The sequence below is a fragment of the Lissotriton vulgaris genome, chromosome 1_2 (assembly GCF_964263255.1).
Source record: "Lissotriton vulgaris chromosome 1_2, aLisVul1.2, whole genome shotgun sequence".
Taxonomy (NCBI): Eukaryota; Metazoa; Chordata; class Amphibia; order Caudata; family Salamandridae; genus Lissotriton; species Lissotriton vulgaris.
The window spans coordinates 168,498,699-168,517,478 of NC_141686.1; the positions used below are offsets into that span (position 1 = coordinate 168,498,699).

An 18,780-nucleotide genomic window follows, 5' to 3' on the forward strand; every position below is an offset into this window, starting at 1 on the left:
TCTGTGCCGAACATTGTCTGTCTGGAAATACTGGGATATATTCAGTGAGGTCATAAAGCGAAGAATGTTCTTTTGCTGTTGCAGCTGCTGGGTACCCTCCACACGCTCACACTTTGCTTTAATGGTTATATTTGCTTTCATTCTCTGACCGCAGTGCGCTGTCTGCTCAGTGTTACTGCTGACACGCTGTATGTTTGCCTTACTTAAGGGAGGGTTGCAGGGCTTGACATGGTTGGTGAACTGTGTAAGACACTTGGAAGCATAACTCGGGTTCCAGTAAACGGACCCAGCACATGCCTTGCTGGAAATGTTCGGAGCTGTTCGGAGTCCTGTGCAGCACAAGTGTCTGTGCGAGGGGAGGGGGCAGCTGACGCTGGCTGAATTGTAACTGTACTATCTCATGTGTAATAGGAAGGGGCCAAGCTGAGAGCGGGTTAAGCGTGTTTATGTTTTAACATTATTTACAGGGCTCTGCGCTGCAGGAAGAACTCATTCTATGGCAGGTTTTGCAAATCTGACAACTGCTCCGGCTTTACCGCTGGCGGAGCCCCGTGCGAGAATCTCCCCCGCCACCCTCACTCCACCCCCCCCCACCGCCTAATGGCGACGTTCTCCGCGGATTCCCTCAGTAACACCCTCCAGCAGTGCGCATAATCTCTCCATATAGCCCCTCTATCACATGCATTTTATTTATTTTATATTACTATGAATACCACTGTAGGGCGTCAGAGCACTTTACATCACACCAACAGATTATAAAGAGACAATGAACCATACCTGTGTAAATCAGTCTACATGTAATGTTACATAAAACAAAGAGGATTAAAAGGTGTTGGAAACACGTCATCCACATTAGTAGGCAGTACATTTTCAGAGTGTTTGGTTTGGAGAAGCGCAAACTCAGGATTTAAAACGTGCCACAGTGGTTGGGTTTACTAATAAGAATGTATTTCTCCCAAAGTAACCTTTTTGGCAACATTAGGATAATGAAAAACATAACACTCCAGCCTATACCATGATGATTGTTTTCAGCTCTTTGGTGGCAGTTCATAGGTCGCTGTCATATATCAGGATTGTTACTTATGAAGTGCAACAACAAAAGGATCTCTGTGATGAAAGCAGTAACCCACTGAGCTAACCACATAAAATAAAGTTCTGTGATCTACATGGTGTACGTTCTTTGCAGTACGCATGTTAACCCTCGGCATTCCTTTATGATGAGTCAAAACTGTCAATAGGTAAAACTCAATCTCTTTCCAGCAGGAACATTAATCATCAGAGTTAGCTTGACATGTTTATTGTTTCCTGAAAATTGCTGGACACACAAGGAACTCTGCAGCCGGTGCTTTTAAACCCATAAGGTTTTTCTAAACACAGCACCCCCACTCGTGGTCAGGGCCAGGTGCAGCTGCACTGGTCTCATCGCATTAAAGCCGGACCTGCTAATGACTCATTTCATACCACAACAGCAAGCATTCTAATCAGAGATACACGGTTCTTACTCCCTCATCTCTTTATCACATGTTCTCCCCGTCCAAATATTTTGGACCTTAAGCGCTGGGAGGAGGCGGAACGTGTGCGGCTGAGTGAAGCGCTGGGAGGAGGCGGAACGTGTGCGGCTGAGTGAAGCGCGGGGAGGAGCTGTGAACTGTGTGCGGATGATTGGGGGCCATGAAGATGGCGGTAAGGCAGATTGGGAGCCCTGAAGGTGGCGGTTGCACTGCGGGGGACCTCCGGACAACGTCGGGACGGGCTGCGGCCCTGAAGCAGCCTTTTGCTCCCGGACAACGTCGGGACGGGCTGCTAGTAGTAATATACAGTAAAGCACCCACGGTCCCCCCCAGCACCCCTTCTGCCCATTCCTATGTATCTATATGCAGTCTCCCCCCTAACCTGCCAATAGGCGCTCGTCCGAAACAGGGGAGACAAGCCACAAACCCAGATACTCCGCCCACCTGTTCCAGATTTTATAATGCTTGCGGGGGCACCCACTGGCCACAAATATGGGTTGCTCCAGACCCATGCAGAAATCAAGGCCATTTTTCCAGACCTCCACCGAGGGGGCCGTCGTCGCCTTCCATGCCTGCGCAATATCTCGCTTTGCCAAGGAGAGCCCTAACTCTTTTGTATCTGTTGCCTCCTACCTCCTCCATCACGTGTAACGGGGCCAACTGCGGTGTGTGGGCTAGCTCCCAGCCCAAAACCTCCGAAAGGCATGCAAAGACCCCCCTCCAGAAGCGCTCTAGTGATGTAGAGTGCCATATCGTGTGGATAAATGTGCCTTCTGCCTGATCGCAGCGCAAACATACTGGTGAGGAAATCATCCCTGCCCGCCAGAGGCGCGTCCTAGTAAGGTAGACCCTCTGGAGGTATTTATATTGGACTAGACGAAGTCGCATTGCGATGGTCGCCCCACGCGGGGACGCCAGCGCTTCCACCCGGTCCTCTTCCTCCAGCTCAGCTACATCTGCCTCCCAGTCCCCCCGAAGCTTCTGAAGTGTGAGGGAGCAGGGTCTCACTAGGGTTTGGTATATGCGCGATATCTTCCTGTATCCTAGATCCCCCATAAAGAGTTTGGCCTCTATAGGGCTGAACTCGGGGATGTCCTCCAGGCCCCGCAACCTTTCTTTTTTTAACATTCTTTGCTTTGTTTCTCGTATTCTTTTAATCTTTTTTCTGTGTCGTTTTTCCCTTTTTCTTTCATTCTCCCTTATTTTCTCTGTTCACACCTCCTTTTCTAGCCTGTTGTCCATTCCTCAGTTGATGCACATTACATTTAATTTATTACAAATATGAAATGTAGTTAGTCTCTACCCTAATTAATTTCCGTCACCTTGTCTAATTACTCTCTTTACTTCTTTTACATCTGTTTTTCTTTTCTTGCCGTTTCTTACTGTCTTACCTTCAGTTTCCTGTCTTTATTTGCTTGTCCCTTTCGTCAAATTTTTTGTATCACATGTTTACTGCTGTCTTTGTGGCTGTCACATTCTCTCCCTTACTTACATTCGCCAATCTGTTTTTCCTACAGTTACTGACGACAACAGTGAATCAGACAGTGACACGGAAGAGAAGCGGAAAGGTAAGACTTTCTCTTCTAGATATACATGTTCTTGTATATTTGTGAGACAAAGATGACTATGGGCTTTGGTCCTGAATAGAGCTTCCCTCCTATTTAGTGCAAGATGCTGAGTCTGTCCTGAACTGCATATGTATGTGCACGTATAGACAAATCAGCCTGTAAGATCAGGCGAGTGGGCTCAACATGGTGACTACAGCTCTAGAAGATCTTCTTATTTATGAAACACTTGAAGTCACATGCATAATTCAACAACGTGTTGGGTCGTAACTGTTATCATTTTTTAAATTTTTTTGTAAGACCGATAAGGGTAGTGAGTGCTATACAGATGTTGTAATACAATACAATGCATATTGCTGCTCAATACACATGCAAGATAAATCATAGGATTTAAATGGCACCAGCATGCTAACCAGACAAGTTCCCACCATTTTTTCCTCATATATGGTCTAAAATATTTCTGTTTACTGGCAAGTACGAGACCGAGCTTCTCATAATCGCTACAACTGATTGTTTGCACTCTCATATAAGTAGGGTGTTTGAGTGATTAATAAATTACATTGTAAATAGTAATGTAAAGAGTCTCAAATTCTGAGCCCAGAAGGAAACATGCACGCAGAGAGCCATTTTATTGGCAAATCAAAAGATCTGTTGTAAAGTGGATTAATGAGCCTATCTATCTATATTCTAAAACCTGTTTTTTTGGTGTGTGCCTTTGTGTTATATAAGGAATATGCAGATCTTTGTAAATTGGGGTCTCTCCAGCAGGCAAATAAGATTATGAGTAAAAAAACGATCAATCATTGAATTGGCCTAGAGTTGTTATTGCTCTTGTTTTGCAGAGTAATGCCGATCTACTAAGCGTTCCTGATCAAGTGGTTATCTTATCCTAGTGAGGCTATTGCGGGGTTCATCGGAACTCATGCAGATGGACAGAGTGTTTGCAATGCCTACTCATATGTATTTGATATTTTATGTAGGTTTCACCATCCTACAAGGTGGATCTTTGCTCCCTTTGCCTACTTGTGCATCCAACAACGTAATAGAGGTAGGATAGATGCAAAGGAAGACCCCCAGGCAGTCATGATATGGCTGTGCACTGCTGTGGTCTTGTTCGAGTCCTCAGGGACTCGCGTGCTACTCGCAATGGTAGCAATGGGGCTCCATAAGACTGAAGCGGGCAAGGAGTTTGTTCTTGTTCAAAGGGGACCTTACCCTGGCAGAGTGACTAAACTGTCCAATTTGTGGCGATTTCATGACAAATTTGCATATTGTTGATCGTTGTGAGTAATTACTTGGATGAGCTAATAATGGATTAGTACTTTGCATCAATGTGAACCTGTTGTTCATATTGATTTATGCATTTAAATCCATCAGTTTTATGGGTTTTTTTATGTGTGTCTCAGTAAATCCACAAGGTATGCATAGATATGGGTCTTGAGCTTTCTGTGGCATAGTGACTCAAACTGTATCTTCCTCATAATGCCCAAAAGCCAAACCTATCTGGTGTTTGTTTTCTGCCGAAGGTGGCACGTTTTTCAGGCTCTAATTTCTTTTTTATTACTTTTGGTTGTTTTATGTGTCAATAATGGTACAGGCAATGGAATGTGCCCAGAATAATTAGCAGTAGTTCGTATTGATCCAAGTATGTGCATGCATCACTTTAGTGCTGCCTGTGAGTCATTCCAAGAGGCCTGACTATTTCCAGACCTGGGATCCAGAGCTCATTGTGATCCAACTCGTATCAGTAACTGAAACGAAAAGAACAATGCCTGCGTCATTTTATTGACACACATATGCTTGTTGCGCGTCCCTGCAATATGAGACTGATGACTGCTACAAGGCTTTTTTCCATCTGGCTAAAAACTATTAGCAAAGCCAACTGGTCACAAAGGCGAGACTGATTAGCTTTGCCAATGCTTCCTTTATATGGGGTTCTTACTAAAGAGATGGGTACATGCATGTGAAACAACATATGCCTCCCAAGAGTAAGAAACTGTGCCTGCGCTGAGTAGGAGGTTGTTTAGTGCTTGTTCACACCAGTTCTTGATACAAGGGCCAGAGACCTCAGTGACTAGAGCATCTCATTGGAGGTGAAGATGCCATAAGAGAAACCCCTTGACCATTTAATTTAAAATCTGTACTTTAGCTCACAGTCCCATCTCCCTTCAGCAAACTAAACCCGAACATCAAAAAATGTCATTGTTTCCCTTCGATCTGTGTATAAAAGTTTGCAAAACACTTGTATGATGGCTTGTTTGCCAACACATGCTGCAGAGTGGATTGATGGTACTTGCCAGGCTGAAACTTCAGATGGACATTCGCTGGAAGGTGGATCATCCATCGGATGTTTGGATCTAGTAGTCGTCGTAAGAAGCAGCAGTCGAAAAGCTCATGTTTTTTTTTCCTGGTCTGAGTCTCAATGTGCATGTATTCTGAAATGCAAGACTTGTGTGATGCGTCCAAAGTTAATGTAAAGCTTCTTTGCTCTCTTTCCTTGCAACAGCTCACAGCCAGCGCCTGGTCCATGTGAAGTCGCGACTGAGCCAAGCCCCGCGGTACCAGACGTTAGAGCGTGAATTGCTTGAGTACCGGAAAAGACAACTTTTTGAGTACTTTGTGGTGGTATCGCTGAAGAAGCCAACGGGGGATCTCTACACTCCAGAACTTACTCAGCAGTTCCCTTTGCAGGTGACTGTTATGATATAGCTGAATAGTCTCAAACCATAACAACTCCAGAACTTGTGTGGTTTTAAAGGGAAATGGCTCTCTGCAGCTTCTGCATGTGCTTAGCTGCCTCTGTGTGCAGTTATCATAGGAGCATGAACTTGCTGGTGAAATGACCCCCAAGAAAGTCTATGGTTGGATCTCCCTGCATGCTGCCCTTTTGATCCCACATTCTGTTAGGGTGACCTCTGAACGCATAACAGCCTCTTTGTATTATTAATGCCATTTTGTCAGAACTGATTTCAATTTGTCTGTGCTATTGTTAATTTCCTCTGAATCATAACCCATACACTTTAACAATATTTGAGTTTCACTGACAGTATCTTCATAATCCATATCTTAATCAGTTAGTGCAATATTGAAATTTGCCAGATGACTAGTAGGTGTCAGAAATTAGAGAGAATATCCAAATCAGGGCTACTCCTAGTAGAAGAAATTGATGGAGAAACCATCTTTAGAGAAGGTTCAAAACAGAAGCCGGCCTTAGAGCCTTCATGCTTTCAGGACCGTCCTTTCCAGGGAGTAGGGTGTCTCTTCATCAGTCATTGAGTTTGAGTAGTTCCTTTTTTTGCTTACCTTGTTGGACATAGCAAAGCAATCTAGGTACTGTGGGTTTTCCTACAAGGCTTTGAATACAATGGACAGAATTTCTAACTGTCATCAGTGCTTGATTTGTAGTCAGTCATGGGCTGTGCGATGTGTTTTGCAGGACCACATTTGTCATTGAGATATTAAACATTCTACTTGGCCAATAGCAACAGTAGGGATGTATTCTGGATGCCTCTGTTGAGAATTGAATATTTAGTTCTCTAATAAGATTGTAATTTTATATTAAAGAAGAATTGCATTAACCTTTCCAGGACAGAGACAGGGCTAACAGGATTTCAACATTTCGGCAGAATTGCTGCATCAAATGGCATTGAATGGGGCAGATTCAATAGATGTAGTTAGCTGATTGATCCCACAATTAAGAGTTTTGACTTGGAAATGCTTAAGCTGAATTTGTTTATGATCCGCTGCATTTTTTTAGGGAACAATTATGTTTAAGATTTACAGCTGATCTTTAATATTTCTTAAATATATCAAAGAGGGACTTTAGTGAATGTTAAAAAGAATCGGCAACAGTGAAAGCCTTGAAGTGGGGGGCAGGGGTTCTTATTGTGTGAGGTAGCCTACGATTTACTAAACACTCTGAGCGACCTCTTTTTCAGAAAATATATAAATGATGCATGTGCTTCCCTGACTTCCTGTTTATTAATAGCTGTCCAAGGCTCTCTGATCCATGACGCTGGTTGTAAGCGGGAGGTCCAACGAGATCGGACTTTAAAGGTTCTGCATCTAGCTTGCTCTACACATCATTTGTAACAACTAGGTTTACCCGCTCCATCCTTTTTGATGCAATGGAAGCAGTATTGTACAGTAAAAGGAAACTCTGTACCACTTATATCAGGGAAGTCCGTCATTTGTCCATGAGTCCTGCAGCCATGTCGAAATTTCACTATGTTCTCAAGAGCTATACTTAAGCTCTAATTTGAAAACCTGAATTAGATGGTACTCTGAAAATTACCCATGGCTCCCAGCGTCTTGTATCTATGCTGTACTAAGCTGGTCTAGATCGTCTTGACATATTTTGTACTTGAACACACTGGGGGCTTTATAGGAAGAAAATGGCGATAGGCCTAACAGAAGGAAAGATCTGACTGAGGTGTGATTATTCCCAGTGCTGGTTGGCCCAGTGCTTTAAGGCTGTGTGGATCATGGCCCGCTTGGAATGTTAAGCAGTGGCGGCTGCCTTTGAACGGGGGTGAAAAGGAAAAAAAAGTATCTTCTCCAACGCCACAGCACGCCTCTCCGCGTCCTCTGCAGCCCGCAAGCACCTAGGCTTCCGGACTCTACCAGCCAATCGTTGTGATTGAACTGAGCGTACTGTTTGGATGCTCATGCAGTGCCTGGGGAGGCTGGGCAAGTGCGCATGACAGTTTGACCAGCCCTAGAGGGCCGGTCAAAGCGTCATTGCGCACATGGGAGTGAGCAAACCACTCTTGCTCCCTCTGATGTGGGGAGCCCAGCCCCGCCCGAAATAGCTTGAGTCTAAAGAAAAATAAAATAATGACTGCTTGTTATTATAATTTTCTTTTTCTTTTGCACTGCTCAGGCAAGCAGTGGTGTGACGCTCAGCGGAGAACCCGCCACTGGTGCCAAGATTGCACAGATGGACGAGGCGAGTCACAGAATTTCATCACTTCGATCAATCAATCAATCATGACATTTGTATAGCGCACTACTCACCCAGAAGGGTCTCAAGGCGCAGGGGGAGAGGGGGCCGTTACTGCTCGAAGAGCCAGGTCTTGAGTTGCTTCCTGAAGGATGGTCCTGGGTTAGCCGGAGGTGGATGGGGAGGGAGTTCCATGTCTTGGCTGCCAGGTAGGAGAAGGATCTTCCACCTGCGGTGGCTCGGCGGAAGCGTGGAACTTACTCTCAATTATCACAGTTTGTTATTTCAATTCCTGGTCTAAAGACCCAGAATATGGCTTGTAAATGTTCAGTAGGTTATCTAGTGCTAGAAGAAAACTGTATCTGCTATGTGTTCTTAACACCAGTAGAGCAGTGTGCTCTGTCCATCTTACCAAACCTTTCCACTCCCCAACATCACATTTGCTTTTCCCCACCTGCCTCTGTACCATCATTCTTATTATCTCTTGCTGTTCATTCTTCCTTCTTTGCTGGGTTTCTCTATATCCATCCGTCTTTATGATCTTTAGATATTTTTGTTTGTGTTCGTCCTTGCTGTACATTCTCCTGATATCTCCTTGTGTCTCCCACAGCTGGAGCGGTCTTTCAAGTTTATGCGGGAAGCTGAGGACCAGCTAAAAGCCATTCCTCAGTTCTGCTTCCCTGATGCGAAGGACTGGAGGCCCGTTGACCAGTTTGTCAGGTAGCCTGCGTGCCAGTGGACCAGTCTGTATGGCTGCTTATACCTTGCTGCCACTTGCTTCAGTTGTAGTCATGGATATCATGTCATAATTGTGTCTGATAGCCTGGTTGCAAGTTCTTTTTTGTCTAAATTATGCATTTGAATGTCTGCCTAAATAGTTGTCTGTACATATGTGATATACATGTTTTACTACCCATCTCTGTGAGGAGCAACAAGTCAGATACTTTAGCACTTTACAAAATCAATTTTTAGAGGCAAAGTTTAGAAACTCTTTGTGGGCAGCTGTAGGCCCTGAGCACTTCTAACATTTAAGCTGTCAATGACATTGTGTATTTTCCTAGTAGAAGTACACCTGGAAAGCAGACTCACCATGGTCTCTTGATGGTCGCACATTAAATCCGCTTTGTTACTGATTGATTGCACATTATTTCCATCTTTCAGTTTTTTGTTGCAAGTTCAGAGTTGTATTGCATTGTTTGTTGGCATTTTATTTGTATTAACCCACATGTTGATGTGAGGCACATGGTTATGTCGGAGGAACTGTCATGGAGACTATTGGAACAGTTCCAGTCACAACTAAATCTTGTACTGGGCATGATACGTACACTTCCAATGGAATCCTCCAAGATGAACCATGCGTAGTCTGGTTCCCCCTTCCCAGGCTCACTATCATTGTATATGTTACGTCAAAAGCCCTGCTGAGGCGGCTGTACAAAATTCTATTTTTCAGCGATTATGGAACTGATGACCTGTTCCTGTAGATTATATTGGGGGGCAGGAGGGCAATGAACGAGCTGGGGGATGGGAGGGAAGCAATACGAAAAGCCTGGGCTGAGGGGTGTTATGGGGAAGCAGCTCACTGTGGAGAGCAAGAAAACATGAGGTCCCATGGAGTGCTATAAGGGCAAGAGAAAAAGATAGTTCCAACTGTGTAATCAGTGAATGGATACAAGTCACTATCAAGTTAAAAGGATGGTAAAGATGCAATGTTGCATTGGAGGGACAAACACAAGAAGAGAAAGAAAAGCAATAAAAGTAACCAAATGAGACTGACAAGCTAACCAATGCTAAGCAAGGGGCTGACCTAAAACCTAATGGTAAATATTGGTATCGCCCACAATAGGTCTTTCAACAATAGACAGCTAAAGCTTATCTTTAGGCTTGAACTGAAATTGCTATTTTATTACTCTGGCTTCAATAATTCTCTGGTTTTCATGTGCACTAGTTGGTTACACAGGCTAGACCAGGACAAGGTAAAATATGTAATTCCATTATCAGGTGCCATTAATAGCTAAGTCAGCACTGCCGAGTAACTGGCCCTTCCCAGTCAATCATCCATTTCTTCCATTGTGACACCACGAAAAGCACAATGAGCTCGGAAGACGATCCAGATACAACACTGGTTTCATGGGTGTTCACATGTTTATGAACCTTGTTAAATCAGACTCCTTTCTTGCTGCTGACTTTCAGAAAGGCAAGAGGTGCTTTTCCAGTGTGAATATATATCGCCGAGTGTTGGTGAGCTGTTAGCAATGATGCAATAGAGTTGAAGGTCTGGGCTGGGTGTCTGGTGGTGGTGTGATATTATATGTGCAGGTTGATGATGCAGTATTTCCCACTATCATCGTTAATGTAAACTGCTATTTCATGCCTTGTATGTGCAAGTGGATGTTGTCTGTCTACATGGTCATGTGACAATCAGCAGTTTGACAGTGCTTGTCACCTGTCCCTCTCTTCCATGCAGTGAAACCTTTTCATTTGTCCTGACGGGTGAAGATGGCAGCAGGCGATTTGGATACTGCAGACGCCTTCTGGTAACTATTGTTTTCCTGGTTTTGGTTGCAATAGCAGCTCTCGTACCCCATGCAGGGTGAATTGGCATGCTAGCTGGCTACAAAATCACCACATAAAAAGAGCTCTAACACACAGCAGGGACAAATAAAGTTTGAGGAGAAAATTATGTTATGAGTAAAGCTAGAATAGATTGTAAAGTAGGGCCGAAGATGTTACCAAACATGTCACTCTTAAGAATCCCAAAACCCTGTATCCTATGCAGGAACTGTGGACACCTTGTTTCAGCTCTAGCAGATCCTTTGAATGTGTTTTATTTGTTTTTTTAAGATGACTGTTGCAGTTTCCTCGGTGTGAACATGTAGTAAATACTCAAACACAAAATCCTGCGCACTCAAAATCAATATAACCAGTAGAATACTGCTACATGTAATTTAGAAAGAAACAAATGTCCAACGTTGATTCCAGGAGTTGATGTATATCTCCTTTTATTAGATCATCACGTCAATGGTAATTTTACAGCCAGCCGACACGTGTTTCGTTATAGGTCTGTACAATCACAGATGCTATAACTCTTCTTGTACAGACTTATAACGAAACACGTGTCACCTGGCTGTAAAATTACCATTGACGTGATGATCTAATAAAAGGAGAAATACATCAACTCCTGGAATCAACGTTGGACATTTGTTTCTTTCTAAATTACATTTAGCAGTATTCTACTGGTTATATTGATTTTGAGTGCGCAGGATTTTGTGTTTAAGTCTTAGGTGTGAATCCTTTCACATTTAAATTGAGGGGTTCTTTGGGTCCCCCCCTCCCTGCTTGCACCAGTAACTTTGACAACTGTAATACTCACGCTAATATTGTCTGAGCGCCCATACTTCCTGTATACTGAATACCCTTTCTTCTGTTGTATACAATGTAGTAAATACTCTTTGGATAGGCTCACCCCCCGAACTCCCCATTGTCTAAGTCTCGCTTACTAAAGTCATCTTCCCTGAAGCTCTCAAGACAAACCAGAACCTCCCACTCCTGCAAAAAAACACAGTAAACCCTAATGACATTGGCAGCTATCCCCAATCAGTCCTCTACCCATCATTGGCAAGATCATTGAACAAGCAGTCTATGCACAACATAATCAATATGAAGATCACATCTGCTCCAAATAGCTACCAATCTGGCTTCAGATAACGCTGCAGCATTGAGACCGCTGCCTCACAAGTCATAGTTATCATTTTGACCACAGAAACAGATGACCCCTGCCTTCTGATATTACTGGACCTCTCAGCTGTCTTAGACACCATCGACCATCCCACCCTCGTTCACATTCTGACGTTTCAAATGAGATTCACTGCAAAAGTCCTCCACTCGTTGTTTTCCATTATATCCAATCATAACTTGTACGTTCATATGGGAACTTCCAAGTCCCAGAAGATCCTCATCCCCTGCAGAGTTCCCTGGAGTTCCATTGTGTCCCTCATTATCTTCAACCTCTATATGGAGCTCCTTGGGTACTACTCTCAGATAAAACCAATATTTACCAATGCTCTTAACAGCGCACAACTATACATCCTATGGCTTAAACGGTGTCTGTACCCCATCCAGACATGGAAGTCCAGCACCTACCTGAAGCTTCTCTCCACCGAAACGGAATTGCTATTCACCAAGAACCAGCAGCAACAACTAGTCCAAACCTGGCTCAAGAGCATGAACCTGGACGTATATGAACCATGATTAACACCCACTGCCAAGTCACTTGGATTTACTCTAGACACAAGTCTTGCCCTTAAAGCACACATTGCCAGTAAACCTGTGATATCCTCGTACCAGCACTCTCTACATAAGAAAATGAAAACATACCTTCCAGAAAGTACCTTCAGAACTGCTGTTCAAGCCCTGCTCGACGGCCTCTGTTGCCGCACTGCCCCCTTTTCAAGGGCATCCTACATGCAGCAGCCTGCATCATTTTTGGGCCTGAAGAAATATCCCCGCATCACTCCCATCCTGATGGAACTTCTCTGGCAGCCCTTGCTGGCCCGCACCATCTTCAAAACTAGCTGCATCATCTACAAAGCTATACCGACCGCAACCCCTGCCTTCTTGCCTGATAAACTCACTTTCTCTGGGGCTCTTGGCACACCTGTAGCCAAGACACCATCACATTGAAGACAAAGAAGTGTAAAAAAAGAAACAATGAGGCAACAGGAATGCTCCCTCTGTACACCTGTGATCTGGAGTGAAGCGCCAATTTCCATCAGGACCACCCCAACCCTGCTCGAATTTACGAAGGAGCTGAATACTCCCCTCTTTAAAGAACATTACATTATGATGTAGTAAGAGTCCTCAAACCAGCAACCCCTCCTAACACGCATTGCTCTTATCTTTATCTCGGACTGTGTACAGTGCTCGGCTTCCTTTCAGATAGGATTGTGCCAATAAATTACCACATACATATACAGGCACTCAGTGGTACACCTGAGCATTCATGATCACTATCTTGATATATTATTCTACAATGATTTAATGGCCACAACATTGTAATACTTGACGAGCCGGATGAGTTAAAAAATGTATTTTTGAAGTCGCGATTTCTGCACCATCTTTTTGTGTAGAGGTATTTATGTAGCACAAACCTAGCTGAGAAGCAATAGAGCCCTGAACAAAGGATGCAAGCCCTGTACATTTGGAACATTTACAGAGGGAGGGAGTGGATGAGAAGCTAATGGGTGCGGGATAGAGTTTTGCGAAGAGATGGGTTTTAAGTTTATTTTTCTTTGCAGAAGAGTAGAGGCAGTTCTGATGTCGATGGCTGATGCTCTGTCCTTGGTGTTTCATTTTCTCTCTTCCGGTTTAATGATATATTTGCCTCTTGTGTTATATTATATGTCCAACATAGCTCGTTCCTCGGCCTGGTATGCTGGATTGTTGTTTCTAAGAGCCTTGGGTGTGTGACACCTGATCTCGAATATGATGCTTGCTGGGAGGGACACCAATGAAGTTCCTTCAGCTTTAAGTTGATGTGATTGAATGTCCTTAGGCCTTTAGTGAGGCGAGCTGCGGTGTGTAGGACACCTTGCAGGTGCCAGTGTGGATGGGAGAGGTCAGTGAGCAGGGGATTGCATCCTCCCAGGTGAGAGAGATGTGCTTACACTCTTTATCTAAAGCTCGTTTTGGATGGGAAAGGTTTTACTGTTTTCATGCGAGAGAGACGGCCTAACGTGTTGGCTTTTTTTAATGAGATTTTCCTTAAAGGAGAGGTGTGTGTGAAGTAAACACTAAACAAAAAAGGTCCAGTGGTCCCATTAAAGTATTACGCATGCACATTGAAAGAATATTATTTTTCTGGAGAGTTGCTATTTTTGTACTACTGGTGTTAGGCAAAAACATTGGATTTTACTTAAATTATATATTCAATATGCATATTTTGGGATTCAGCCACCTCTCTTTCTCCATTTATTTATTTATTCTATTCAAAGTTTTATATAGCGCGAACAGATATCAGAGCGCTTTACAGAACCAAGGGGTAGGGGCAAGAGGGTGATTAAACATACTATTGGGTACAATATAGAAGTTGGTAGTAAATGAGTAGCAGGATAGGATAGCAATCATGTAGAGATATAATACCAATAAGCAATCATGTGAAGATATAATAACAATAAACAATCAGGTAACTAATAATACAGAAACAGTGCCAAGTCTTTGATCCAACAAAAATAGAGTTCAGGTGAACCTAGCCATAAGGATGGCTTTTACCTCTTTCTTCAAAAATGTAGTGGAGGAGATAAGCCTGGTTTCAGGAGGGAGTGCATTCCAGATCCTGGGTGCCATTCCTGAGAAGGAGCGTTTGTATGTTTTTTCCTTCCGGAATCTTCGAGGTTTTGGTCTGCTGTTTATTTTTCTCCCGCTCACTGCAACATGAGGTAAAGGTTCAGCCCACTTCAGCCATTAACTAAATTTACTGTGAGTGACAGCCTTCAGCTGTACTCAGTAGGAGCTCATTCCCACTCAAAGTGGGAAGCTCCCGTCCTTGCAAGGGACTACTACAACAATGTTGTGTGTGTTGTTTTAGACAAAAACATTTTGTTGGTAACCAAGCTTTTTTTTATTTATACAAGCGTCTGGCATTTCCCAGACAATAATGTTTCACAAAAACACAGCATTGGCTGAGCCAGAAGGCTGGAAGCCGATGCCCTATTGGCTTTTCCAAACCTTGTTTCTGTTTTTTAAATCATTTAAGTAATTGTCGAGCTTTGGGGTTGTAAAAATGCACTCCACTCAGTATCTTTACCCCTATGAGGATCATTACTATAAAACTGAATTGGTCACAAGGGATACCTAGAAAGTTATGCTTACAGGCAAAAAATTAAGTGGTAGAATTTAAAATCGAATTTGAATTGGTAGAAATGAGAAAACATTCTATTGCTTCTTTTGCACAAAAGTGAACACATGACCAAACCCGACCGCCCGCCCACCCACAACTGCGGAAATGTAAATTCCTCTTTTTCTACATCAAAGGTGCTTTAGTAGCCAAACATATAGCAAACCTGCTTTCTAAGCTCTTAAATCTGTCTCCTATCATTTGTTGTCACGGTGCCAGCTGACATAACATGTTGAGTGTGCTTGTGCTGATTATCTCTGGTGCTTCCTGTGTTGTACTGATGTTCCATATGCAGCTTCCCCTCCCCAAGCCATGGTATTTATTACACGGTCTCTCTTCCTGTTCGGAAATGTTGATGCCCGATCTTTACCCTTCTCTGTCTACGTTTCTTAAATGCTGTTTACTAGGTTGATAAGTAATAAGTATATTAGTACGCCAACCTCCAAAAACTCTAAAATAGATATGGTTGTAAATATCACAAACATGCACAAAAAGAAAGCTATTCAAAGAAATGTCTTCTGGAATTTCCATACTTTAGTTCATGTTTCCAATTTTGCAAAACGCAAGTAAGAATTTTATTTTTAGGAAACAATTTCGGGATTGTCATAAACGAAGGATCACTTTGATATACTGTGAAATCCAAGGCTTGGTTCCAATCTCCAGTGTATGTTGTTTCCTGAGGAAGACAGTAATGTGTCAGACTACGGCGGCATTTCACCCAAACTGCCTAAAATAAATAATGGCGCCCAGCTCCCCTACTGCTGGCAGAACACTTTTTCATCAAGTCCTTAGTAGGTCTGCATCTCTGTGCTGTATTATTCTGGACTGTAATTCTCTACAGTGTATTGAGGCCGGGTCTGGTGGACTAATGCGTCCACTGTAGGGGCCTGTGTTTGACCTCATGATCACAGGTTCAAATCCTGGCGGGAAAACTCAGCCTTTCATCCTTCTGAGGTCAATAAAATTAGTACCATTGAGTTGAGTAACAATAAACAACTGTTTTTCAGTACCTAGATACCTTTCTGGGTGAACGTTCGCTTTACAAATACACATATTATGCTATGTTATCGAGCTTTTATTCGTGTTCCGCCAGCTCCAGTTTTCCTTTGCTGTAGCATGTTCAAAAATCTGTTTTTCCACCAGAGCTGGGCTTTGTAATCTTCCTTCTGACGGACAATTCAGGGGGTTTGAGCTGGTAGGAGTTGGGCCTTTTGCTCTCTGTAAATGACTCTCTGATCTGGACTTTTTCTGAGCTGGCTACTACTGGTTGTCTTATGCACCATCTTTCCTAATGCTTCCGGTCATTAAAGGTCACTTTCTGTCTTAGAGGTTCAGGTAGGTATATTGGTATGTCCCCAGATGCTTCCTTGCACTTAATAGCACTATACTCCAGTCCAGTTTTTACTTCTACAGAACTTTGCTTTGTATAGCTTTAGTACAGTTGATGTGAACCAGGACTGCAACTCCCAGAATGCTTTGGTTTATTGAGTAAAAGCCCATTACTGAAATATGGGGTCCCTTGTAGCCCAGCAGCATCTGTTAAACTTACTTCTACCACCCATGTTCCTATCGCAAACTCCTAAGAAAGCATGTTTGATGTAGGGTCTAATGATCAAGTGACGAGCATCATATGCCTTGCAGGCCTCACTGCCCTTCACTTTGTGTAAGCTGAACACGCTCTCTTTATTGTCCTTTATAAAACATGGCTTAAGATTTTGAATAGTGATGGAAGGGCCAGTTTGCTACACTTGAACGCGATGAGCAGGGGAAACCAATTGCAGCCGAGCAGCATGAGGCCTCACTTTGACTGTATGTTCTCACTGTTTTTAATATGTTTTTTATAGCTCCCACTGACCACATTTGACCTACATGTATACTCTTATGTATCTCAAATTATCCTTTGCACTTGTAAAGGGCTCTGATGCCTTCGGGTCTAGCTAACGCTATATGAAACTCTAAATAAATGAATAAATGATAACTGCAGTAAGTAGGGCCATCACTGGTCAGTTTCTAACTGGACTTTTCAGGTCTGTTCAAGATGGTGGGCCTGCGCGACACAATCTGTGGAGTACAGTGTACTGAATATCGCCCCATCCCGTGTACTGTGCTGTGGTTAGCAGACCGAGTTATACAACCTCTTGGACACTTATGTCTGCTAGAGGGCTAGGTCTGATGATCTGTTTTATGTAGCACGACTATACACAACCATTACCTAAATCACCCTAACCGAGTTCCAGGTGGTGGGTTGCTGTTAGATTTGGGGGTCTCTGGTTGGCACAAGTAGGTACTTGTGACAAACAGGGACCCTCTCCTCTAGTCAGGGAAAGGGGATTACACACCTAAAATAACCCCTGCTCACCCTCTAGGTTGCGTGATACGAGCAGTCAAGGCTTATTTCAGAGGCGTTGTAAGTTAAGCAGTTGTGACCACATACAGTAACCCAGTGACAACACTACTAATGGACACCACACAGGTTTTATATAAAAAATAAGTAGACTTTATATAGTTACCACAAGACCATAAACGAAAAAAATACTCACTATGATTACTTTAAGATGGTAGATTAAGCTTAGTTCCGTTTAGTTCTTAGATGCGACACTCTGAGTCAATGTACCTTAAGTTGCGTTGCGCTTCCACGACAAGCAATGTCGCAGCGATGGGAAATGCAGCAAAGATCTGAAAGAAACAGGTTAGTATTAGATTCCTTACCTTAGAATATCCCCAGGCATCAGACTGGATCCGGAAAATTTTGCGTAGCAGTACCCCTGCACGTCGGTAGGCGTCCTCTGCCGCTCCGTGTCCGTCGACGGCGTCGGGATGACGTTGTCGGAGTACTTAGACGCCGCCCTTGCACGCTGACATCGGTTCTTTTTTTTTCCGCGCCAGCAAGCACAAGTCCGGAGAAAGTGGTGCCCTTTAGTCACTTTTTGACTAAGCTTTTTCGATCCTTTTTGGATCCGTTTCGAGTCGTACGATTCCATCGGTGCCGGTAGGGATGCCCGGGTTCAAGCCCTGTGCCGACTGATGTCGGTTACCGACCCCCATCGCCGGTGCCTACATTGCCTGGGGCCCGACCACGATGACAAGTCGTGCCCCTACTGTCGGGCCTTGACGTCGAAGGCTAGGCGGGAGCGGTCCAGTAAGCGCCTCGAGCTCCGGCAGTCGGCCCGCGCCGGTTGAGGTCCCGGTCCGGAAGGAGGTCGAGGGACCGGTCGCGGGGCCAGAGTCATCACAGCTCGGCGAGTCGACACCACTCGTTGGGCTCCAAGTCCTCAGGTAAGAGGCACAAGAAGTCGAAGAGGCAACATCGCTCTTCTGATTCCCCCCGAAGCTCGCGCAATGCGGCCGGGGGTTCGGGTGATACCGCCCACGCGGCTCCGCCGAAGCCGCAGGCGTCGCGTCCTGCTCCATACCAGCCGGTCCCTGGGCAGAACGTGACGCCGGAGGAGATTGAAGCCTTCCTCATGGCCATGAGGTCGCTCTCTCCTCCGGCGGGTTCCGCGGCGCCTTCGGGCCAAGCGACCCAACTGGGAGCCTAAGCGGGTCGGGTGCTTTGGCCCCGGCGCCGTCGGCGACTTCGGTCCCGGCGCCGCAAGGCCCCACTAGATCCAGTTCCGGATCCGGGTCGCCGCTGGTCGACCTTACAACTCCGCCGGCATCTGCCCTTAGGGTATCATCCCGGGCGTCGTCCCCGCACAACGCTGTCCCTGGTCCACCCCTCGGTCCGGATCCGGTGTCAGAGCGGCGTCGCTCGACGCCGCATTCCACGCCAGCCGAAGAGGAATTCGTCGAAGATCTGGGTCCATCCTTTATCAATGAATTTCAGGACATGGACGACGAGGGAGACTGGGGGGAGTTGGGGGGGGGGGG

General features: G+C 44.5%; 1 protein-coding gene across 3 annotated transcripts in view; it reads left to right on the forward strand.

The window, feature by feature from the left end:
* The window catches only part of DENND2A (DENN domain containing 2A), a 370,372-nt gene that overhangs the window by 209,588 nt on the left and 142,004 nt on the right, over window positions 1–18,780 (forward strand). For all 3 annotated transcript variants that reach the window (XM_086953048.1, XM_086953046.1, XM_086953049.1), the window contains 4 exons: window positions 3,029–3,079; window positions 5,583–5,767; window positions 8,629–8,738; window positions 10,483–10,552. In XM_086953048.1, the coding sequence (XP_086809174.1) occupies window positions 3,029–3,079; window positions 5,583–5,767; window positions 8,629–8,738; window positions 10,483–10,552 (416 nt within the window). The remainder of the gene's footprint in view (window positions 1–3,028; window positions 3,080–5,582; window positions 5,768–8,628; window positions 8,739–10,482; window positions 10,553–18,780) is intronic.